This window comes from Rhinatrema bivittatum, chromosome 11, assembly GCF_901001135.1.
Source record: "Rhinatrema bivittatum chromosome 11, aRhiBiv1.1, whole genome shotgun sequence".
Classification (NCBI taxonomy): Eukaryota; Metazoa; Chordata; class Amphibia; order Gymnophiona; family Rhinatrematidae; genus Rhinatrema; species Rhinatrema bivittatum.
This window is the reverse complement of record NC_042625.1, coordinates 6,630,750-6,655,213: the sequence shown is the minus strand read 5'-3', so window position 1 is coordinate 6,655,213 and position 24,464 is coordinate 6,630,750. Positions and strand designations below refer to the sequence as shown.

Below are 24,464 nucleotides of genomic sequence, written 5' to 3'. Positions count from 1 at the left end.
AGGCTGTGCACAATCTGGGGGAGCTGAGAATGGGAGAGGAGGGGGAGGCTGTGCACAATCTCTGGGGGAGCTGAGAATGGGAGAGGAGGGGGAGGCTGTGCACAATCTGGGGGAGCCGAGGATGGAGGGGGAGGCTGTGCACAATCTGGGGGGAGCTGAGAATGGGAGAGGAGGGGGAGGTTGTGCACAATCTCTGGGGGAGCTGAGAATGGGAGAGGAGGGGGAGGCTGTGCACAATCTGGGGGAGCCGAGGAGGGGGAGGCTGTGCACAATCTGGGGGAGCTGAGAATGGGAGAGGAGGGGGAGGCTGTGCACAATCTGGGGGAGCTGAGGATGGGAGAGGAGGGGGAGGCTGTGCACAATCTCTGGGGAGCTGAGGATGGGAGAGGAGGGGGAGGCTGTGCACAATCTGGGGGAGCAGAGGATGGGAGAGGAGGGGGAGGCTGTGCACAATCTCTGGGGGAGCTGAGGATGGGAGAGGAGGGGGAGGCTGTGCACAATCTGGGGGAGCAGAGGATGGGAGAGGAGGGGGAGGCTGTGCACAATCTGGGGGAGCAGAGGATGGGAGAGGAGGGGGAGGCTTGTGCACAATCTGGGGGAGCAGAGGATGGGAGAGGAGGGGGAGGCTGTGCACAATCTGGGGGAGCTGAGAATGGGAGAGGAGGGGGAGGCTGTGCACAATCTGGGGGAGCTGAGGATGGGAGAGGAGGGGGAGGCTGTGCACAATCTGGGGGAGCAGAGGATGGGAGAGGAGGGGGAGGCTGTGCACAATCTCTGGGGAGCTGAGAATGGGAGAGGAGGGGGAGGCTGTGCACAATCTGGGGGAGCAGAGGATGGGAGAGGAGGGGGAGGCTGTGCACAATCTCTGGGGGAGCTGAGAATGGGAGAGGAGGGGGAGGCTGTGCACAATCTCTGGGGGAGCTGAGGATGGGAGAGGAGGGGGAGGCTGTGCACAATCTCTGGGGGAGCCGAGGATGGGAGAGGAGGGGGGAGGCTGTGCACAATCTCTGGGGGAGCTGAGAATGGGAGAGGAGGGGGAGGCTGTGCACAATCTGGGGGAGCTGAGGATGGGAGAGGAGGGGGAGGCTGTGCACAATCTCTGGGGGAGCTGAGGATGGGAGAGGAGGGGGAGGCTGTGCACAATCTGGGGGAGCCGAGGAAAGGAGAGGAGGGGGAGGCTGTGCACAATCTGGGGGAGCTGAGGATGGGAGAGGAGGGGGAGGCTGTGCACAATCTGGGGGAGCAGAGGATGGGAGAGGAGGGGGAGGCTGTGCACAATCTGGGGGAGCGGGGAATGGGAGAGGAGGGGGAGGCTGTGCACAATCTCTGGGGGAGCTGAGAATAGGAGAGGAGGGGGGAGGCTGTGCACAATCTGGGGGAGCAGAGGATGGGAGAGGAGGGGGAGGCTGTGCACAATCTGGGTGAGCTGAGAATGGGAGAGGAGGGGGAGGCTGTGCACAATCTGGGGGAGCTGAGGATGGGAGAGGAGGGGGGAGGCTGTGCACAATCTCTGGGGGAAGCCGAGAAATAGGAGAGGAGGGGGAGGCTGTGCACAATCTCTGGGGGAGCTGAGGATGGGAGAGGGAGGGGGAGGTTGTGCACAATCTCTGGGGGAGCCGAGAATAGGAGAGGAGGGGGAGGCTGTGCACAATCTCTGGGGGAGCTGAGGATGGGAGAGGAGGGGGAGGCTGTGCACAATCTGGGGGAGCAGAGGATGGGAGAGGAGGGGGGAGGCTGTGCACAATCTGGGGGAGTCTGAGGATGGGAGAGGATGGGGAGGCTGTGCACAATCTCTGGGGGAGCTGAGGATGGAGAGGAGGGGGAGGCTGTGCACAATCTGGGGGAGCCGAGAATAGGAGAGGAGGGGGAGGCTGTGCACAATCTCTGGGGGAGCTGAGGATGGGAGAGGAGGGGGAGGCTGTGCACAATCTGGGGGAGCCGAGAATAGGAGAGGAGGGGGAGGCTGTGCACAATCTCTGGGGGAGCTGAGGATGGGAGAGGAGGGGGAGGCTGTGCACAATCTGGGGGAGCTGAGAATAGGAGAGGAGGGGGAGGCTGTGCACAATCTGGGGGAGCAGAGGAAAGGAGAGGAGGGGGAGGCTGTGCACAATCTGGGGGAGCCGAGAATAGGAGAGGAGGGGGAGGCTGTGCACAATCTGGGGGAGCAGAGGATGGGAGAGGAGGGGGAGGCTGTGCACAATCTGGGGGAGCAGAGATGGGAGAGGAGGGGGAGGCTGTGCACAATCTGGGGGAGCTGAGGACGGGAGAGGAGGGGGCGGCTGTGCACAATCTCTGGGGGAGCTGAGGACGGGGAGAGGAGGGGGAGGCTGTGCACAATCTGGGGGAGCTGAGGATGGGAGAAGAGGGGGAGGCTGTGCACAATCTGGGGGAGCTGGGAATAGGAGAGGAGGGGGAGGCTGTGCACAATCTGGGGGAGCTGGGAATAGGAGAGGAGGGGGAGGCTGTGCACAATCTGGGAGAGCTGGGAATAGGAGAGGAGGGGGAGGCTGTGCACAATCTGGGGGAGCTGAGGATGGGAGAGGAGGGGGAGGCTGTGCACAATCTGGGGGAGCTGAGGATGGGAGAGGAGGGAGAGGCTGTGCACAATCTGGGGGAGCCGAGAATAGGAGAGGAGGGGGAGGCTGTGCACAATCTGGGGGAGCTGAGGATGGGAGAGGAGGGAGAGGCTGTGCACAATCTGGGGGAGCCGAGAATAGGAGAGGAGGGGGAGGCTGTGCACAATCTGGGGGAGCAGAGGATGGGAGAGGAGGGGGAGGCTGTGCACAATCTGGGGGAGCTGAGAATAGGAGAGGAGGGGGAGGCTGTGCACAATCTGGGGGAGCTGAGAATGGGAGAGGAGGGGGAGGCTGTGCACAATCTGGGGGAGCTGAGGATGGGAGAGGAGGGGGAGGCTGTGCACAATCTGGGGGAGCTGAGGATGGGAGAGGAGGGGGAGGCTGTGCACAATCTGGGGGAGCTGAGGATGGGAGAGGAGGGGGAGGTTGTGCACAATCTGGGGGAGCTGAGGATGGGAGAGGAGGGGGAGGCTGTGCACAATCTGGGGGAGCTGAGGATGGGAGAGGAGGGGGAGGCTGTGCACAATCTGGGGGAGCGGAGAATAGGTGAGGAGGGGGAGGTTGTGCACAATCTGGGGGAGCAGAGGATGGGAGAGGAGGGGGAGGCTGTGCACAATCTGGGGGAGCAGAGGATGGGAGAGGAGGGGGAGGCTGTGCACAATCTCTGGGGAAGCCGAGGATGGGAGAGGAGGGGGAGGCTGTGCACAATCTGGGGGAGCTGAGGATGGGAGAGGAGGGGGAGGCTGTGCACAATCTGGGGGAGGCGAGGATGGGAGAGGAGGGGGAGGCTGTGCCACAATCTCGGGGGAGCTGAGGATGGGAGAGGAGGGGGAGGCTGGCACAATCTGGGGGAGCTTGGGAATGGAGAGGAGGGGGAGGCTGTGCACAATCTGGGGGAGCTGGGAATGGGAGAGGAGGGGGAGGCTGTGCACAACTCTGGGGGGAGATGAGGATGGGAGAGGAGGGGGAGGCTGTGCACAATCTGGGGGAGCTGAGGATGGGAGAGGAGGGGGAGGCTGTGCACAATCTGGGGGAGCTGAGGATGGGAGAGGAGGGGGAGGCTGTGCACAATCTGGGGGAGCTGAGGATGGGAGAGGAGGGGGAGGCTGTGCACAATCTGGGGAGTATGAGGATGGGAGAGGAGGGGGAGGCTGTGCACAATCTCTGGGGAGCTGAGAATGGGAGAGGAGGGGGAGGCTGTGCACAATCTCTGGGGGAGCTGAGGATGGGAGAGGAGGGGGAGGCTGTGCACAATCTCTGGGGGAGCTGAGGATGGGAGAGGAGGGGGAGGTTGTGCACAATCTCTGGGGGAGCTGAGAATGGGAGAGGAGGGGGAGGCTGTGCACAATCTCTGGGGGAGCTGAGGATGGGAGAGGAGGGGGAGGCTGTGCACAATCTGGGGGAGCTGAGGATGGGAGAGGAGGGGGAGGCTGTGCACAATCTGGGGGAGCTGAGGATGGAGAGGAGGGGGAGGCTGTGCACAATCTGGGGGAGCTGAGAATGGGAGAGGAGGGGGAGGCTGTGCACAATCTGGGGGAGCTGAGGATGGGAGAGGAGGGGGAGGCTGTGCACAATCTGGGGGAGCTGAGAATGTTAGAGGAGGGGGAGGCTGTGCACAATCTGGGGGAGCAGAGGATGGGAGAGGAGGGGGAGGCTGTGCACAATCTGGGGGAGCAGAGGATGGGAGAGGAGGGGGAGGCTGTGCACAATCTCTGGGGGAGCTGAGGATGGGAGAGGAGGGGGAGGCTGTGCACAATCTGGGGGAGCTGAGGATGGGAGAGGAGGGGGAGGCTGTGCACAATCTCTGGGGGAGCAGAGGATGGGAGAGGAGGGGGAGGCTGTGCACAATCTGGGGGAGCTGAGGATGGGAGAGGAGGGGGAGGCTGTGCACAATCTCTGGGGGAGCTGAGGATGGGAGAGGAGGGGGAGGCTGTGCACAATCTCTGGGGAGCTGAGGATGGGAGAGGAGGGGGAGGCTGTGCACAATCTGGGGGAGCTGAGAATGGGAGAGGAGGGGGAGGCTGTGCACAATCTGGGGGAGCAGAGGATGGGAGAGGAGGGGGAGGCTGTGCACAATCTGGGGGAGCAGAGGATGGGAGAGGAGGGGGAGGCTGTGCACAATCTCTGGGGGAGCTGAGAATGGGAGAGGAGGGGGAGGCTGTGCACAATCTGGGGGAGCAGAGGATGGGAGAGGAGGGGGAGGCTGTGCACAATCTCTGGGGGAGCTGAGGATGGGAGAGGAGGGGGAGGCTGTGCACAATCTGGGGGAGCCGAGGAGGGGAGAGGAGGGAGAGGCTGTGCACAATCTGGGGGAGCTGAGGATGGGAGAGGAGGGAGAGGCTGTGCACAATCTGGGGGAGCTGAGGATGGGAGAGGAGGGGGAGGTTGTAGGCACTCTGGGGAGAGATGGGAATGGGAAAGAAGGTGGCTACAGGAGTTCTACGTTGGGAATGGAGGATGATGGAGAAGGCTGGGGAGAGCTAGGAATGAAAGAGGAGGAAAAGCTGTCACTAGTGGTTTGATCAAACCAAGGGTAAGCAATGATGGCTGTAGGTAATTTGCACAGAGCTGGAATGGCAGGAGGGACAGAGCTGCCACATGGACCAGCTGCTGGAGGAAGGCTTTTGGCTTTTCCTTGCTCAAGTGGGTCTCCAAATGCATTGTTGCAAGCCTGCTTTTAAGGAAGGTCTTCCCAAACCTGCCCTGGGGACTCCACAGCCAGTCGGGTTTTCAGGATATCCACAATGAATACGCGTGAGATAAATCTGCATATCATGGAAACTCGATATATGCAAATATCTCACGCGTATTCATTGTGGATATCCTGAAAACCCGACTGGCTGTGGGGTCCCCAGGGCAGGTTTGGAAGCCCTGCTTTAAGGTTTTCATCTAGAAAAAGGATCTCTGTAATTCCTGGGGGTTGTGGGCACATTGGGGGAATAAGCAACCAAGAACCCCATGGCATTTTCTGAGCAGATGTGTAAACCTTCCTCTTCCTCTCAGGTATGTCTTCATTATCCAGAAGGGATACCAAGCACGTGAGACTGGGCCTGAGAGCTCAGTCATCACCAAAGTGAAGGGCATCTCCAGATCAGAAGTGCCTGGCCTGGGAGAGAAAGTCTGGGATGTGGCTGAATATGTGAAACCCCCAGAGGTAAGACCTCTGTTCCTAGAGCACCTCCTGATTCCCAATCAACAAAGCTCAGTCACTCTATACTGCCTCCTGCAGGGAGGCCAGCCCCAACGTCTTCCTCTCAAACATGCTAAGCATGATATATTGAGTGATGGACTGAGGTTTCGCAGCATAGCCAGGTGTAGCAGTGGGTTGGCGTGCAGAAGGGTGTGGCATCACCTTGGGTTGGAAATGTTAAATGGAGGTCGTGGTTTACACAGTTGTATGAGCTAAAAGTGCCTCTGTGTGTGAGAAGCTAGTTGCAGTGTGTACAGTTTCTAAGTGATATTTTGCTCCCTTTGTCTGGCTCTGTGGATTACAGGGTGGCAGTGTGTTCACTATCCTCACCAGGACGGAGAGCACCACATTACAGACACTGAGGACATGTCCTGAGGTAAGAGAATGTGGATGGGAAAACAGGACTGGGGAGTCTCCACTTTGTATAAACTGAGAGAACCTCATGTAGCAGACTATGGACCAAGTGAACATACCCTATAGTATGGATAGATAGGTCCTCTCCCATTGTAAGGATGGTGCCCCACACTGAAAGCACAACCCCTACTGGATCCATAACTCTAATACTAAACTGTATTATCTTGTTTACAATAAAAGGTATACATTGGCTACTATTTTAACCTCTTCTCTCTATCTTTATCCCACACATTCTTTCCGCCTCCCTTTTGTATTTTCCCATCTTTGTCCATCTCTTCCAGAGCAGCAGTGTTCCCAGTGCCAAATGCAGCTCCAACACAGACTGCCCCCGTGGAGAAATGAACATGCTGGGCAATGGTAAGAAACAGGCAACAATGTGCTCCAGATAGGGGTGAGGATTAGAACCAGGGATTAGAGGGAGGGACACTGACGGGAGTAGAGGAAAGAAAAGAAGAGACGAGAGGGCAGGCGCCTGCCCTGCAAGCAACAGCAGCCCAGCATTAAATACATATTTCCTACTACATCCAGATCTTTTCCCCAGTTTGTTTGGGTCAGAATGGACCCTTTCTGTATGTACAGTGCTGATCCTCCAGCATTTATCCACATGAGAACATAAGAAATTGCCATGCTGGGTCAGACCAAGGGTCCATCAAGCCCAGCATCCTGTTTCCAACAGAGGCCAAACTAGGCCACAAGAACCTGGCAAGTACCCAAACACTAAGAAGATCCCATGCCACTGATGCAATTAATAGCAGTGGCTATTCCCTAAGTAAACTTGTTTAATAGCCATTAATGGACTTCTCCTCCAAGAACTTATCCAAACCTTTTTTGAACCCAGCTACACTAACTGCACTAACCACATCCTCTGGCAACAAATTCCAGAACTCTACTGTGGGTTGAGTGAAAAAGAATTTTCTCCGATTAGTCTTAAATGTGCTACTTGCTAACTTCATGAAATGCCCCCTAGTCCTTCTATTATTCGAAAGTGTAAATAATAGAGTCACATCTACTCATTCAAGACCTCTCATGATCTTAAAGACCTCTATCATATCCCCCCTCAGCCATCTCTTCTCCAAGCTGAACAGCCCTAACCTCTTCAGCCTTTCCTCATAGGGGAGCTGTTCCATCCCCTTTATCATTTTGGTTGCCCTTCTCTGTACCTTCTCCATCGCAACTATATCTTTTTTGAGATGCAGCGACCAGAATTGTACACAGTATTCAAGGTGCGGTCTCACCATGGAGCGATATACAAGCATTATGACATTTTCCGTTTTATTAACCATTCCTTTCCTAATAATTCCTAACATTCTGTTTGCTTTTTTGACTGCTGCAGCACACTGAGCCGACGATTTAAAAGTATTATCCACTATGATGCCTAGATCTTTTTCCTGGGTGGTAGCTCCTAATATGGAACCTAACATTGTGCAACTACAGCAAGGGTTATTTTTCCCTATATGCAACACCTTGCACTTGTCCACATTAAATTTCATCTGCCATTTGGATGCCCAATCTTCCAGTCTTGCAAGGTCCTCCTGTAATGTATCACAGACCGCTTGTGATTTAACTACTCTGAATAATTTTGTATCATCCCCAAATTTGATAACCTCACTCGTCTTATTCCTTTCCAGATCATTTATATATATATTGAAAAGCACCGGTCCAAGTACAGATCCCTGAGGCACTCCACTGTTTACCCTTTTCCACTGAGAAAATTGACCATTTAATCCTACTCTCTGTTGCCTGTCTTTTAACCAGTTTGTAAGCCACGAAAGGACATCGCCTCCTATCCCATGACTTTTTGTTTTCGTAGAAGCCTCTCATGAGGGACTTTGTCAAATGCCTTCTGAAACTCCAAATACACTACATCTACCGGTTCACTTTTATCCACATGTTTATTTATTTATTTTTTTAATTCTTTATTTATAGAATTTTCTAATAAATCATACAACATATGATTTAAAAAGAAAAACAAACATGGTTGATAGATTACAAATTTTAACACGCCATAATTCTTCAAAAAAAAAAATCATTAATGATCTATCTTTACCAATTTCATTTCAAAACAATAATTGAGAGAGATTACAGAACTGAAATCTTGGGGAGATAATAAAATAAACCTTTTCAAGGAAAAAATAAGGCAATACATAGATCCTGCAATATTTCTAGTCATGTTTTAGACATTGGGGATGAAGTTGTTATTGTGCGTTGTTCCAGGAAACTTTTCAAATGATCGGGTATGAAAAAGATAAATACTTCATCTTGTTTTTTAATCATACATTTACAAGGAAATTTTAAGCTGAAAGAATAACCTAATGAAATAACTTCCTGACGAAAAACCAAAAAGGATTTTCGCCTAACCTGTGTGGATGCTGCAAGGTCTGGGAATATTTTAATATTTTTCCCCAAGTAATTAATAGGGTACTTGCTAAAATAAGTTTTCATAATCAAATTTATATCATTTATTGAAGAGAAAGTCACTAGCAAAGTAGCCCTATCAATCACTTGTGCAGAAGAATCTTCTAAAAAATTGGTTAAATCACCTTGAAACATCTGCTCTGATTCATTTAATACCACATTTCTTGGTTTTGGTAAAAAGAAGCAGTTCATCACTACAGGAGACTCTTCCTTAACAATGCCAAGGTTTTCTATTAGAAATTTTTTCAAAGTAATTAACGGTACTTCTCCAATTAACCTGGGGAAGTTTAAAAATCTTAAATTTAAACGTTTGGTGTTGTTCTCTAGAGTTTCAATTCTTCTCATAGTACTTTCTCTTTCTTTAACTACTACAGAATGAAATTCCTGATTTTTCTTTTCACTTATCTCCAATAATTTTATTCTTTCTATCGAGTCTTTAAATTGTTTCTGAATACAATAGTTTTCTTGTTGATTCCCAGCACTTAATACATCCACTTTAGTTTCCAACCCTTTAATGTTAGACCACATACCAGCCATCATTTCCCATAAAATGTCTAAAGTTACCACAGGCGGACGGTTGAGTGGTATTGGGGGTACTTTGTTGGTCAACTGGTTCTCAATCCTGTTTAAGGAGAGTGTTGGCTCCATTCCTCCTTCTGTTCCTTTTGGAGTCAATTTTTCAATACCCTCAGCTTTCAGTGTTTCCAGTCCTTCCTGACGGGTTACACATATTCCCGCTTCGGGACTGGAAAAGATTGTCTCTACTGAAGCTTCTCCAATAATACCCTCTCCAATTCTCTGCGTGGGTGGAAGTCCCTGGTTGGGACTTAGGGAGACCTCCTCTGCTAGCTCAATCAGTCCTCCCTGACTGAGTGAGACATCAGGCTCCTCGGATCCTACCTTGTTTATTGCTGGAGAGATCATGAAGCAGCTGATCTCTTGTTGTATAGGTGAAGGTGGGGGGAGGGAAGGAAAAACCCTGACCCTCCCTTTCCTTTTTGGAGGCATAATTAAGACAGCTTATAATGACTATATAACAATTTGTCACTCCGCTTCACCTCTAAACTATGTTGCCAATTTTCAGATCTGGAAAGCTGGTCCGTAAGGTTTACCGGGATTGAGAAAGGAAAAAAAGTTATTACCTTAAGTCCCAAACGCCAGGTATTGATATCCCAGACAAAATCCAGATGAATCCAGGCGAAGCCAGGCAAAGCCTGACAAGCCGCGCGCCCCTTAGGTGCGCGCCGGCGTCTGCTGCGCACCGCACACAGCCCGTTTTTGTAGGGCTTCCTGGTCGCTTCTCCGGATCTGCCCTCTGACGTCACCGGGGTCACAGCTGTCGGGTTACCATCGAGTTAGCAGAAACCGCACGCCCCGGAGTCCTTCAGCAGGAAAAGAACGGTCTCAATCCAGGTTTCACTTACACACTCAGGGTAAGTGATTCAAACGCCCGCTTTTGTAGGGCTTCCTGGTCGCTTCTCCGGATCCGCCCTCTGACGTCACCGGGGTCACAGCTGTCGGGTTACCATCGAGTTAGCAGAAACCGCACGCCCCGGAGTCCTTCAGCAGGAAAAGAATGGTCTCAATCCAGGTTTCACTTACACTCTCCATCCACATGTTTATTAACCCCTTCAAAAAAAATGAAGCAGATTTGTTAGGCAAGACTTCCCTTGGGTACATCCATGTTGACTGTGTTCCATTAAATCATGTCTTTCTATATGCTCTATGATTTTGATCTTGTGAATAGTTTCCACTATTTTTCCCGGCACTGAAGTCAGGCTCACTGGGCTATAGTTACCTGGATCGCCCCTGGAGCCTTTTTTAAATATTGGGGTTACATTGACCACCCTCCAGTCTTCAGGTACAATGGATGCTTTTAATGATAGGTTACAAATTTTAACTAATAGATCAGAAATTTCAGTTTTGAGTTCCTTCAGTACCCTAGGATGCATACCATCCGGTCCAGGTGATTTGCTACTCTTTAGTTTGTCAATCTGGCCTACTACATCTTCCAGGTTCACAGTGATTTCATTCAGTTCGTCTGACTCATCACCCCTGAAAACCATCTCCGGAACTGGTATCTCCCCAACATCCTCATTAGTAAACACGGAGGCAAAGAATTCATTTAGTTTTTCTGCAATGGCCTTATCTTCCCTAAGAGCCCCTTTAACCCCTCTGTCATCTAATGGTCCAACCGACTCCCTCACAGGTTTCTTGCTTTGGATATATTTAAAAAAGTTTTTATTATGAGTTTTTGCCTCTATGGCCAACTTCATTTCAAATTCTCTCTTCGCCTGTCTTATCAATGTTTTACACTTAACTTGACATAAATCCCTTTGTTGGGAGTCAAGTCCTTATATATTATGCTCATATATGCTTTCCTAATCAATCTGATTAGACAGTTTTTAGGATAATAGAAAGCCCTCTGGGGCCCTGTAGGTGCTGATCCTGCCTGACGTTTCCCCTTATAGGACAGAAGACAGGACGCTGTGTACATCTGAACAATGAGACAGAGAGAATCTGTGAGATCTTCGCATGGTGTCCAGTGGAGGATGAATCCGTCATCAGGTAACAAACTTACAGAATGTGTTCCTACCCTCACCTAAGATCTAAAAACATGGCTTTTTAGACAAACTTTTGAAATGGACAGTGATGTTTAATCTGGGTCTTTTTGTTCTTAATCTGATCTTATCTTTTAATATTAATTTAATTCCTATTTTAATTTGATCTTAACTGATATTGTATTGTTTCATTTTATTCTTTTTATCGTGTTTTATAATATGAATTAATGTAAACCGTAGAGACGGAACTTGTTCTGTGCAACTGTATATAAAAACTGTATAAATAAATAAATAAGATCAAGAAGAAACAACCAGAAAGCATATTTTTATGTGCAGAAAACATTTTGTGTACATAAACCATGTTTTCTGCACAAAAATTATTTTCAGTGCATAAAATACGGACTCCAGGTCCCAACACCGGAACTCCAGCTTCTGCCTGTAGACTAACATCAGCCCTGGAAACTTTCCTCCTCCTCAGACTAGGGATTAAGTTTCCAGAGCTAAGAAAATGAGAGGTAAGCCAGTGCACTTCTCTGCCATCATTATTATGGAATTTCCATGTGAGAGTGCTAACAAACACACATTGTTGTGTGACATTTTTGAGTGCAAAACGTTTGTGCATCGGCCGTAACGTTTTTGCACAAAAAAATGTACATACAACAAGGGGTTAAATGGTGCATTCTGCTAAAAGCACCTTATTGCATCAGCCTATTAGTCTGTGAGCCCACTGGGGTCAGGGAAATACCTGCAATACCTGAATTTCCTGTTCATACCTACATCAGTCCAGACTCCTGGATTTTGCCTCCCTGCCAGCAGACACAGAGAAAAAAGGTTTCACTGACACTGCCATATACCCTAGTGTGACAGTAGTAAAAAGAGACAAGTCATCAATTAAAAAAAAAAAAAGGGAATCCTTTATTTGTATTACAAGGATAATATGCCCATAAAACACTCGACTCTGGCCGAGTTTCACCCTTTAAGGCTGTGTCAGGGGTTTTAAATAATAATGTAATATACAATTAAAAATTTAATAAATAAATATTAATGAAAGCACAATCACAAAACCAAAAAGTCATGTCACGCATTTAAAAGGGAAGAACATACATATATATGTTTTCAGAAAAAGATGTTAATAAAATATGAAAACTCCAAAAAGAACCATTAGAAGAGAGAGCAATTAAAAAATAACAAAAAAAACCCTATATATGTAGGGATAGTGTGGATAGGTCAGCAACGGCCGGAATCTATGTGCAGCAGTGATATCTATTCGCTCAATATATTCTTCAAAATAAATTGTGGGTATACAAACAACTCATCAGACCATGCCATGCGGCGTGACAGTCTCCTCACTGCCAGGACCCTCAGCTAACACTGGATACCTGGCTGTGCCAAGCCCATCAGTGAAACTTTTCTTCTCTGTCTCCATCTGCTGGCAGGGAGGCAAAAGTCAGGAGTCTGGACTGATCTGTAGTATTGCAGGAATGAAAATTAGCAGGTAAGAACCAATTTTCCTATAATCTGCTTTGATATGTCAGAAAAGATAGAATATACATTAAAAAGAAAATCTCATGTTTTCTTAGTGCTGGGAATTTTATGCCTGGTCAGAGATGGAGTCAAGTTCCCAGGGCTAATATTAGTCTATGGGTGGAAGCTGATATTTTGGTGTCAGGACCTGTAGTCAATATTTTATTCACAGAAAACATGTGTTGCTCTGATTTTAATGTTGTTAGTGTTTGTTATGTATGTGTTTACCATAATTGTGAATGTTTTAAGGTGTTATCCACAATGAACAGATTTGTTTTTGGAAACTGTGTAACATAAAAAAAATCTATAAATAAATAAATAAACAAAATTAATATAAATCATCTTTTGCTGTGTACCAAGCCTTTTCTTTGCGCTCATTTTCCAATTTGTGTGCATTTTTTAACTCCCAATGCATTAGCATATCATTAGCTCATTGCATCAGGAGTTTTAAAAATTAGCTTGTGCATTAAGAAACCATGCACTGAACTTCAGCGCAGAGTTTTAATGCTCTGCTAATTATATCTTGCAGTCTGCTCTCCTTGGTCTTTTCTCTTCTGTAGTTTCACAAACAGTAAATAATTATTCTGGCTCGGGACCCATCTTGCTTGCTTTTCTCTGTCCTCTACCCATTCCTTAGCATGCATTAAAGCTTTCTCTGTGCCTCCCTATCCTGCCCTGTTTATATCCTCTGATCTACAGTGTTATCTCACCTCCTCCTTTCCCAGAAGTTTCAGAAATAGTTGTGCCAGGAAGGGAGAGGTAAGAGACTCTTACTTTGCAATCTGTGCTGTGGATAGGAAAGAGGCCCCAATATTCACTTCTGTGTTTGAGAGTTAAGGTTTGCATTAGCTTGAAGGGAGTTCTTCAATTTTTGTGTGTTTGAGGTTCTGTAGTGCAGTTTTTTAGGTCCTTGCAATTAAGAAAGTATTGGTAATTTTTTTTCTCTCTCTCTCGCTTTATTTGCAGTGAGTCTCTTCAGAAATTTGTTCCACAGTTCACCATTTTAATCAAGAACAACATCCACTTTCCTCAGTTTCACTTCTCCAAGTAAGGATCACTCAGTAACCAATAACCTCTTTATAAAAAATGAATAATTATTTACCTTTTCCAATACAGAATTACCTTGCACCATTCACAATCAGTAGACCTTATAATTCAGTAACCCTTTAATGATAATTAATCAATAGCCTTTTAGTAATCCAAAATCATAAAATCTGTATGAGATGTTTTTAGAGTGGCTTGTGCATGGGCAGATGTGTGTTGTGTGGTGGAGAGTGGGTAGGTTTTCCGAATCGCTTGCATACCCAGTGAATTACATACTGACAGGTACATTTTAAAAGGAGCATGTGGGTGCCCGTAAATATGCATATTGGGCACGTGAGCAAAAGTACACTTAATTTATATCGTGCATGCAAGTACACAAATCATTTAAAATATCCCTACCGCGCCTGTGTGTGGAGCCATCACAAGTGACCATATTTTGGGGGGGAGGGAGTGATCTAACCCAATCAGTAGTGGACCCTTGGTCCGGGGGGTACTCACCGAGGAGCAGTCTTGATGAATTCCTCCCCGGAAGGTGGAGCGATAATCCAGTCCAGCGGATACACCAGGTAGGATAGCGGCTGGCAGCAGGCAAGGCAAAGTCCAGTTCCAGGCAGGGTCAAGGCAGGCGGCAGGCAAAGCAGAACTCCCACAGGAATCAGCAAGACCTTGTTGCAAAGGCATTTGAGCCTTCCCGGGGAGAGGTTTAAATCTCCCCGGGCATCTGACGTCATCATCCGGGGCCGACCCGACCTTCCCGCCTCGGCCCCTTTAAGGGGGCGGGTCCTGCCGCGCTCTCCCCAACGCTGCTCTGGAGATGCAGGGAGAGATGCGCTGCGGCCCGCACGATCTGCGGCCGCCATCGAGGGAACTGCTGGGCCCGGTAGGAGATCCTGGTCGGGAACCCCCTCGGCCCGGGATCGCAACAGGGAGAGAGAAAGAGAGAGAATCTAATACTATATCTCTCTCCCACTGTAAGAGGGGCACTTTCAACAGGGTGGGTTTTGGGGGGGAGCAGTGTTACAAAGGTCTATAGACCCTTGCACCCTAGGCAGACCAAGTAACCCCCCCCAAACCCCCCCTGAATTGAAAGTGCCCCTCTTACAGTGGGAGATATATAGGGTGTCAGATTGTCTCTCTAACAGAGGTGCTCTCCCGCCACCACCCCCCAGTGTTCAGGATCCCTCTGGCCTAAAATCTCCAGACTTGCGCCTCATCAGGACCAGTAATAAAGTTACGCAGGTAACAGGGCGCCTTGTTCAGCCTTGCAAAATTCGGGGGGTTATGCGTGCAAGTCTTGGCCCCACCCCAGAATACCCATTCCCCACCTCTTTTCTTCCTCCTTAACTTTGACGCGCGCACTTCACGGCTTCTTAAAATTTGAGTTGCTCATGCACGTCCCTCATATGCATGTATGGGGCTGTTTTTGCGTGTGCAATGCTTTTAAAATCTCCTGCGAGTGCATAGCGATGTCAGCTGTGTACTCGCCTTCTCTTCAACCCCATATAATCTCCAACCTCACTATCTCCCTCCCTCTCTAATCTCTGGTAGCTGAACCTTAAATGAAGCTTCTGGCACAATAATTATTCGCAAACAAAGATCTTTATTGGATGGATATGGCCGGAGTATAGGTCAACTTACATAACATTAAACTCATTATGAAAACCCTTTAAGGGTAACCATGCCCTCGCCTGAGCTGCAGTTCATAAATGCGCATTATATATCCTGTTGTAATATTCTGGCATTGGGGGCACAGGGCCATCAAAACATCACCCCTTTGACAATGTCCTGGTCCATATCAAGAACAGGACTCACTTATTTAGGATTCAGCACAAGTATTGGGATGAGCCGGTCAACCTTAGTCATCAGAGCCAAAGATCTGACAGGTGACTCATCAACATTCTCACCCACCCATGCAATGCAGTGGTTAAAATACCTGCTTGGTATTCATTGCCTGATCAGCATTCACATCACATTTGCTGTGCACTCCTAGCAGCTGGAGTAACCACTTGGTATTCTCCACCTGATGAAACTTCCAAAAATTAGCACATGCCATGCAAGTGATCAACTCCGCCACAAGCTCTTGGTAGCCACACCTCACTTGCCTTGAGCTCCTCATCCCCTCAGCTGTGGCCATATTCTAACTCCTAATGCTGTCTATGGCTATAAAAAACAAGAGGCTCTTGTTCAAATTGTTAAAGACATAAAATTGCTGTCAACAGACATACTGCATATTTGCTGCAGAGATAGCATGGCTGCAGGGGCATTCCAGTCCCTCAAAGCCATAAGAGATTGAGCTGACTTATGCCATTGCTTCCATTCCATGAAGATACTGTATGCCACGTCACGGGCCTCAATCCAGAAACTCACAGGGTCGATTAACAGGATATGCTACATATGTTATCCCTAAATCACCTGACTACCAAAGGATTCACCAAACACATTTCTACAAACATAGATGAAAATAGCACATGGCACTTAATGGGCCAAAATGAAAAACTGGCACAGGGATATATACAGGAAAGTGATGGGTTCAGAAACTCAGCAGTAGAACCACCACACCTTTAAGTGTGAGATTACAAGAGCTGCAGAAGACTGTGGGAAGACATCCTGGCCATGAAATCTCATGCCAAGAGACGGGAGTGCATGATGGAAAGGCCCAAGATGCATTGATATATCTGCCATGGTTATTGTGTTGCTTTCCTATGGGCCCGGAGCACAGTAACTATGCTGGGCATTACTGTGGGCAGAACTTCTTTGGCCAATTAAACAACAAAGTGATCCCATGTGCCAGCCTAACCTATGGCACCCGAATCGAAGACAAAACACTTTCTTTTTATTCCTGTGAATTGTGAGACACCTACACTAGGTTACGTGCTCCATGAATAGATCTACCTTAGGATTGGATCTGGAGCGTAAGAATTATAATTACTATTATATAGTGTGGGTTGCAAGAATCACAGGATCATGTGCAGAACTTATGACCATATCAACAAATGCAAAGAGACTGTAATGCCACGCTGGAGTTTGTGAGATGGTGACATGCCCACATTATTAAAGGGTCGCTTTTCCCAATTTCCTCGAGAGCTTGCCTACGTGTACTAGAGACTAACCCAAGAGTACATACAAATCAGATTTGACTACACCTGCCACAATGAGAAGATAAACCAAAAGATAGCACCAATATTGTGCAAGCTATGATGGCACTGTATGGAACACTGATAAAACTGTACTGCCTGGAAAAACCGATCTTGGCGGGAAAAATGGCATGAAGAGCAACTACTGCTGGAGGCCACCATATCCCCTATAGAAATATGATATATGTACTTGTCTTGAACAGGTAGAATGCTATTGGCAAAAGAATACCTGATAAGCCAGCTCTTCATAGTCCATATCCATAGGAATACCTGCATACATGGAGGCACAACAGGATGTGGTAATCTTCTTGCAGGTTGGAATGGGTAATGTAGTCAGTCGATGCACTCTGAGACCGCTTACAGGAATCGTATGGGCACTTGAAGATCAGATGTCCCAAATACAATAAATAACTTACAGACCAAAGGTTGACACAATTTCATAACATCGTCAATATGAAGCCGATATGCACATGCTGTCTGAGGCCAAGCAACATGTGCTAATGCCATGTGTGCATTCCAGCAGGTGATAGGTGCCTGGTTGTCATGAATGACCTGCAGAAAGAGAAAAAGATGACAGAAAATGCTGATGTGCAAGTGCTGGAGGTGGAGCCCCTGGTACCACCCGATCCAGAAATCCAATACTGATTGGACATTAGCTGAGTGAACCAAGACAAATACACAAAGAACTGTTTGATAAACGTTTAATGATTTAACCTAAGAAACATTGTGTTGAAGTGGTATGTTTTATTGCTGTTGGCTGCCATTGAAAATTGGTTCGCTGTCCTCAGTTGCCAGGATACATGCACAACTGGACATGTCTGAGTAGTCTCAATGCAGAGGGATGTGGAATATTTAACTATCATGCCTGGAGATAAAATAATTCCAATAATTTAAATACCAGGCCTGCAGATAGATTGTCTCTAGACTGCCTGCATCATCTGATCCTAAGCATGCAATGGACGCACATAAGATAGAGCTGCAAGTAAACATACTTTAAATTGTTTGCTTGTAAATGCCAGAAATCTGAAAGCAAGACTGGAAAGTTAGAATATTTGGCATTAAGTGGAGGGCAATGGAAGAAAGGTGAATAGATAATCCCCCGTGCCACTCACATCATGGTGCTAGTAGAAGACAAGCTGTAGTAATGTATTTTAAGAGGCAGAATTATGTTAACTGGGGTATTGTTCTTACTTATGCATTTATCTATGACACACACACACTTTTTTAGAAGGTTGCTCGCTTCCATTTGCCCCTGCTCTGGCTTGGTTACAATGCTGTCATAGCACCAATGGCTGGGTTAAGATCCAGGGCATGGAACCAGAGACAATCACAAAGCCTAGGAAGCTCCTTGAAGACTAGAAGCTGAAAAGTAATAATATCTGTCTGACCAGAGGATGACTGCGGAAACAATCACTTAGCTATGCATAAGGGGTACTGACGTGTGTGCTATCTGGTAAATTACTGCCAAAGTCAAATCACAGCATGTAACCGCTGCCAGGATGTCCTGAATTATGTACTGATAGAAGGAGGAAGACCATGCCAAAATTTTGCTGATATAAGTGGAGCACCTTCTGTACTTCAGTGTAGAAGCTTGATAGCACTTAGTCATTAGCTAAGAGAAAACAGAGGCAATCATTCCAGAGAATTGCTTTGTGCACTGAAGGATTTGCTTGGGAAACTTCTTCTGAAATAGGGACATATATTAACCCCTTTTGCTGGGGAGATAAAATAGTAGGAATTGTGTCAGAGTCCTCGAAGCAAACAAGGGATTATAAAAAAGACACATTTCACCCTATACTTAGAGCCTGACATGCATGAGCATCATCAAAGACTATCCACAGCAAAGAACAGGAACCTAGATGCAAATGACTTGGTGAACAGAGCCATTGGGCAGCTTTAAAGATATGATCCCAGTGCACTGTCAGATATCCAAGTGGTACAGGCACCCAAGCCAGTCCATGCTTCGTACTTGAAGTGGGGTGTTAGACTGCTAGCTGCCCAGGGTAACAAGATGATGCTCAGGAGAACAATCCTTGATGGCGATAATTCTGAGTATCAAATGCAAATTATAGCAAAACCAGAAGGTGTAAGATCAAATGTTACTAAAATCAACCAATCACTGGGCCACTACCCCATACAGAAATCGCATCTGCCTCTCATTCAATAATTTTGCTTATAGCAGGTACTACCTTCTACTCCTGGAAGCCCAGTCACCTGTACAGATCCAAGAAAAAATATCAGCAGAAGGGATGCGCTAAGTTGTATCTACCACGCTGGATGTCTCTGCTGAGCAACTCTCAGGACCAGCCTTCACTCCACTCCCTCTTGCCCTACCCTAAGGAAACAAAACCTGATAACCTAGTTGGGATCTGCACATGATAAAGAAAAAAATAGGAGCTCAGTGAAATGACAGTGCAGTAGGGTTGCCAAGTGGCTCCAGATTTTCAGGACAGGTTGATTCTAGTTCTCCTCTCCTGCATGCAGGTAGTTATATAGTCTTGCTTTTCTTGGGGAATGCAATAGGGAAATCAGAATAAGTCCCAGCATGCAATAGGGTAAAACCAGGATTGGATCAACCTGACCTGAAAATGTGAAGCCAGATGGCAACGCTACAGTGCAGACCAGCCAAGCCACAGCTGCCAAGCAGGGATGTCTATTGACACCAAATAATTGAATTTGTCACTGTATTATACAGAGAAACTCATAGCAAAGAGTTCTGGCCTCTAAAGACACAAGGACAGAAGAAAAAGGAGGGATAACAGCTCCACTTAGAATAAGTACAGAGGGAAAGTTAATCTCACTATGTGTCATGGTTTCACTCCTAGTCGAGTGCCCTAAGGTGTTACAAATGCTGGATGATGCGAAATCAGACTCAAAAGGTTTTGCATAAACCAAATGATTATATCCTCCAATCATTATTTAAATTAGCAGTATAAGAAAGCTGCAGAAGGCAAAAGGTTCATCACATGTGGCCACTCAAACATACAATGGTTTCCATTCAGTACACAGGGTTAGTCATGGACACATTCTATTTGCCTTCCCCAATGCCCAGTGGAAGAGATTGGGCAGTGGTGATGTTTAGACACAAGTCTGTCATGCTTTAGAATGGAGACTATGAACGCTTTTTAGCAGCCATCCTCTGGACTATCTGCAAACAATTTAAAGATGTGGCCTCCAGAATAATACACAGTATTCTAAACAAGTTCTCACAGGGGAAATATTACATCCCCGTTTAGGTGACTATTGCTCTCCCTATGCAGCCAATCATCTTTACTGGCTTATGCTGTCACATTTTTTTAATTCAGTTTTTGGCCCCTTTAAGATCATCAGATATAATCATTCCATTATTCTATTCTTCTTTTGTGCTTAAAGTATCAGGCTAAATTCTTTTAACTCTACATTGGGTTTGTTTGCATCCTAAATGCACTACTGTGCCCACTGAAATGCCACAATGCTAGGCCTGCCCAAGCAAAAACACTGTCTTCAAGGTGGTAGAAAAGATCCACTCCAACCTGGCTGACATAGCTCTGGAAGATAGCCTTTGTAATTTTGGAGAAGGGTCTTCTCTACTAGGTGGCTGCTGCAACTGCCACTCCCTCCAGCCAGCACACTGCAGCTGCATCAGGCTTTCGTCAGCACATGCAGTGCTGGGACCAATCCATTCATGAGCCTTGTGCACTCACATTCAGGGACCCTCCCAAATTGTAGCAGTAACGGAGACACGATGCTACGGCTGGTAGCGTTATGAGCAGCCACGTGGTAGCCTGGGGGAGGGGGTACGGTCTGGCCCCTAACTGGAGTGCTTCCCGTTCTCTGTCCCACACTGGGCCCTAAACAGAAAAGCTAAAAAACACTGTGCTCAGGGTTCCTTGGTTCTCTCTCCGGCTCCATGGAAGTCGCAGCCACAAATATGTTTATTAAAAAACAAAAGCGTGAGCGCCTGACCTGGCCAGCTCTCCTGGTCCCCCACTGCACACATGCCACTGCTCCCGAGCCACAAGCTCCTGCTGTGCTGGACGTTGTGTGTCCAGCAGACAGGGATGCCAGTCAAAATGTGACTTACCTCTGGAGGCTGGACAATTGCGAGGAGGCAATCAGAGACCAAGCAGAGAATGCCTAGGTGCAGTCAGGGCCATGATCAAACCTGCACTGGAGCAGAATGCACTGGAAAAGGGGGGATATGCCCCTCCTTGGGCAATCCTAATTTGTCTGTCTCTGGCTCATCCCAAGGCAACAGAAGTCCCATGCGGGTGGGAGCCAGGAAAAGGATTGCTTGCCACTCCAGTCGCACTTCTCCACAATCCTGGAGCCATACCTTCCCTCTTTTTTTCCCCCATTGTCAAGCACTGGGAGAGGAAGGGTAAGGGCCTGGCCTTGTGCCTGCCACTAATTGCTATGAGGGGGAAGGGGTGCCTGCAGCTCAGCCCATGAACCCTACAATGTGACTCACCCAGGAAGTCCCAGAGCATGGAGCTGCAATAGTGCACTAGGGAGGAAAAGGAGCAGGAACTGCACCTTGAAGAAAGTAAGGCAGAGCTGACCTGAAAAAAACTGAAAAGAAGAGGCTGATGGAAAGCAGAGTTGCTTACCTGTAGCAGCTGCTCTCTGAGGACAGCAAGATGTTAGTCCTCACAAATGGGTGAATCTCTAGCTACAGGCTTTTCCCCCAACATAAAAGGGGACCAACAGTCATCCAACCAGGTTCCAATGGGCACAACAACAGGGCAGGAGACAACCTGAACCCAAACAACGGACCCTAGGTGGAGAGTTGGGTTCTATACATTAAACAGGTTCCGAAGGACAGACTGGCCGAACCTACTGTCACGTTGACCATTCCTATTCAGACAATCGTGAAATGTGAATGTGTGGAGAGGACTCCACGTCACAAACTTGCAGATCTTCTCCATGGGAACTGTTCACAAGTGGGCCACTGACGCTGCTATGGTTCTGACAGAATGAGCCTTGGCATTACCCCCAAGATGCAGTCCCGCCTGGGCATAACAGAAGGAGATGCAGTCTGCTTGCCAATTAGATAGTGTGTTTAGCAATGCATCACTCAACCTATTCCTATCAAAAGAAATAAAAAATTGGGTGGACTGTCTATGGACTTCTGTCCTCTCCACGTAGAAGGCTATGGCTCACTTGCAGTCCAAACTGTGCAAGATTTCTTTGCCTCGGTGCAAATGGGGCCTGGAAAGAATGTTGGCAGGATGATGGACACGTTAAGATGGAAGTCTGTCACCAAATTAAGCAGGAACTTAGGGTGCGTATGCAAGGCCACCCTGTCATGATAAAACTTAATGTAAGGTGGATAATTCACTAAGGCCTGGAGCTTGCTGACCCTGTGTGCTGAGGTGATTGCTACCAAAAATATGACTTTACAGGTCAGGTTCTTCAGGTCACAGGTACACAGCAGCTCAAAAGGAGCTTTCATCAACTGAGCTAACACTACGTTGAGGTCCCAAGACACAGTGAGAGGCCTTAGTGGAGACTTCAGTTGAAGCAGGCCCTGCATGAATCGTACAATTATAGACTGTAAAGAGATGGGTGTACCATCTACACCTCGGTGGTATGCGCCAGTTGCATTGAGATTAACAGAGATGGTTTTTAAGCCAGCTTCTGATAGGTGCAGAAGATAATCAAGCAATGTTTGTGGGTGCAGGAGAATGGATCTAGGGCCTTCTGCTCACACTACATGGAAACCTCTTCCACTTCAGTCCATAGGATTTTCTAGTGGAAGGTTTTCTAGAAGCCACTAGGACTTGAGACACATCCTTAGAGAGCTCGAGCGGTTGCAGAATTAACCTCTCAACATCCAGGCTATAAGTGACAGGGCCTGGAGGTTGGGGTGCTGCAACCTGCTTCAATCTTGTGTGATGAGATCTGGGAAAGTCCCCAGACTGATTGGTCTCCAGATGGACAACTCCCATAAGAGTGGAATCCAGACTGGTCTCAGCCAATAAGGGGCTATGAGAATCATAGTTTCTTTGTCCTCACAAAGCTTCAAAAGTGTCTTCACTACTAAGGAAATCGGAGGATACATGTACAGAAGACCCTTGCCCCAATAACGGGGAAGGGCATCCAAGGTTGGTTTGCTGTCTGACCTGTATAGGGAGCAGAACTAAGGCACCTTCCTGTTGCAAGGGGACATGAAGAGATCTACGCCCGGGCTCCCCCAGAGGAGGAATATCCAATTCGCCTCTCCCTAATCCAGGGACCACTTATGGGGTCTGAAGGCTCAACTCAGCCTGTCTGCTACCACTTTCTCTGTACCCCACCAGGTATAGGGCCCAGGACCAGATCTGGACTGCTTCCTGACACAGGAGGTATGATCTCGTGCTTCCCTGCTTGACGACACACCACACAGCTACCTGGTTGTTAGTTTGGATCAGGACAACTTTGTTGGATAGCCAATCTTTGAAAGCCTATAGCACATACCTGATCACCTGAAGCTCAAGAAAGTTGATTTGACAAGAGCATTCCTGAGTGGACCAGAGGCCCTGGGTTCTGAACCCATCTACATGAACTCAATGAAGTTAGCATGTGGCACATTTAAAACTAATCGGAGAAAGTTCTTCTTCACTCAACGTACAATTAAACTCTGGAATTTGTTGCCAGAGGATGTGGTTAGTGCAGTTAGTATATCTGTGTTTAAAAAAGGATTGGATAAGTTCTTGGAGGAGAAGTCCATTACCTGCTATTAAGTTGACTTAGAAAATAGCCACTGCTATTACTAGCAATGATAACACGAAATACTTAGCTTTTGGGTACTTGCCAGGTTCTTATGGCCTGGATTGGCCACTGTTGGAAACAGGATGCTGGGCTTGATGGACCCTTGGTCTGACCCAGTATGGCATTTCTTATGTTCTTATGTTCTAACTCCCCAGCCCAGGGTGGATGTATCCATGGTAAGGACAATTTGGGTAGGAAGACTTCAAAAAGAGATCCCCTGTTCTAGATTTGAAATGCTCGCCACCAGGACAATGAGGCCCGGAGAGACGGGGTGACTCAGATGCAATCCTGGAGCTCTGAGTGGCATGGTGCCACTGCAACCTCAGGGCCCATTTGGCTCTATGCATGTGTAAATGTGCCAAGGGAATGACATGGACAGTTGCAGCCATGTGGCCCAAAAGCCTTAACATGTACCAGGCTGTTACCTGCTGACTGTGACACTGATCGTCAAGGTGATGGCACTTTGACGAGGCAGGAAGTCCTTGGCCTGAGCCATGTCTAGTAGGACATGGCTCAGGCCAAGGCCTTCAATTTGAAGTCAAATTGAAGTCCAATTTGAAGTCCAATTGAAGTGACTCCATCACCCGGATGGTCAAGCACAGATTTGGCAGCCCCTGCCTGAGATGTACTCTTGACCAGCCAATTGTCAAGATAGGGGAAAACATGCACTCCCAGCCTGCGGAGGTGCACCTCCACCACAGCCAGGCATTTTGTGAAGACACTTGGGACTGACACTAGCCTGAACGGCAACATCTGGTAGAAGTGCTGTTTTCCCACCACAAATTGGAGCTATTTCTTGTGACCCGGAAAGATCTCAATGTGTGTGCATGCGTCCTTTAGATCGAGGGAGCATAGCCAGTCCCCTTTTTGTAAA

General features: G+C 47.8%; 1 protein-coding gene across 2 annotated transcripts in view; it reads left to right on the top strand.

Moving 5' to 3' along the window:
• The window catches only part of P2RX2 (purinergic receptor P2X 2), a 51,225-nt gene that overhangs the window by 3,799 nt on the left and 22,962 nt on the right, over positions 1-24,464 (top strand). Inside the window, exons 2-6 of one of the 2 annotated variants that reach the window (XM_029571635.1) lie at positions 5,580-5,730; positions 6,071-6,142; positions 6,462-6,537; positions 11,067-11,163; positions 13,647-13,727. In XM_029571635.1, the coding sequence (XP_029427495.1) occupies positions 5,580-5,730; positions 6,071-6,142; positions 6,462-6,537; positions 11,067-11,163; positions 13,647-13,727 (477 nt within the window). The remainder of the gene's footprint in view (positions 1-5,579; positions 5,731-6,070; positions 6,143-6,461; positions 6,538-11,066; positions 11,164-13,646; positions 13,728-24,464) is intronic. The other variant, XM_029571636.1, reaches the window with a different exon arrangement.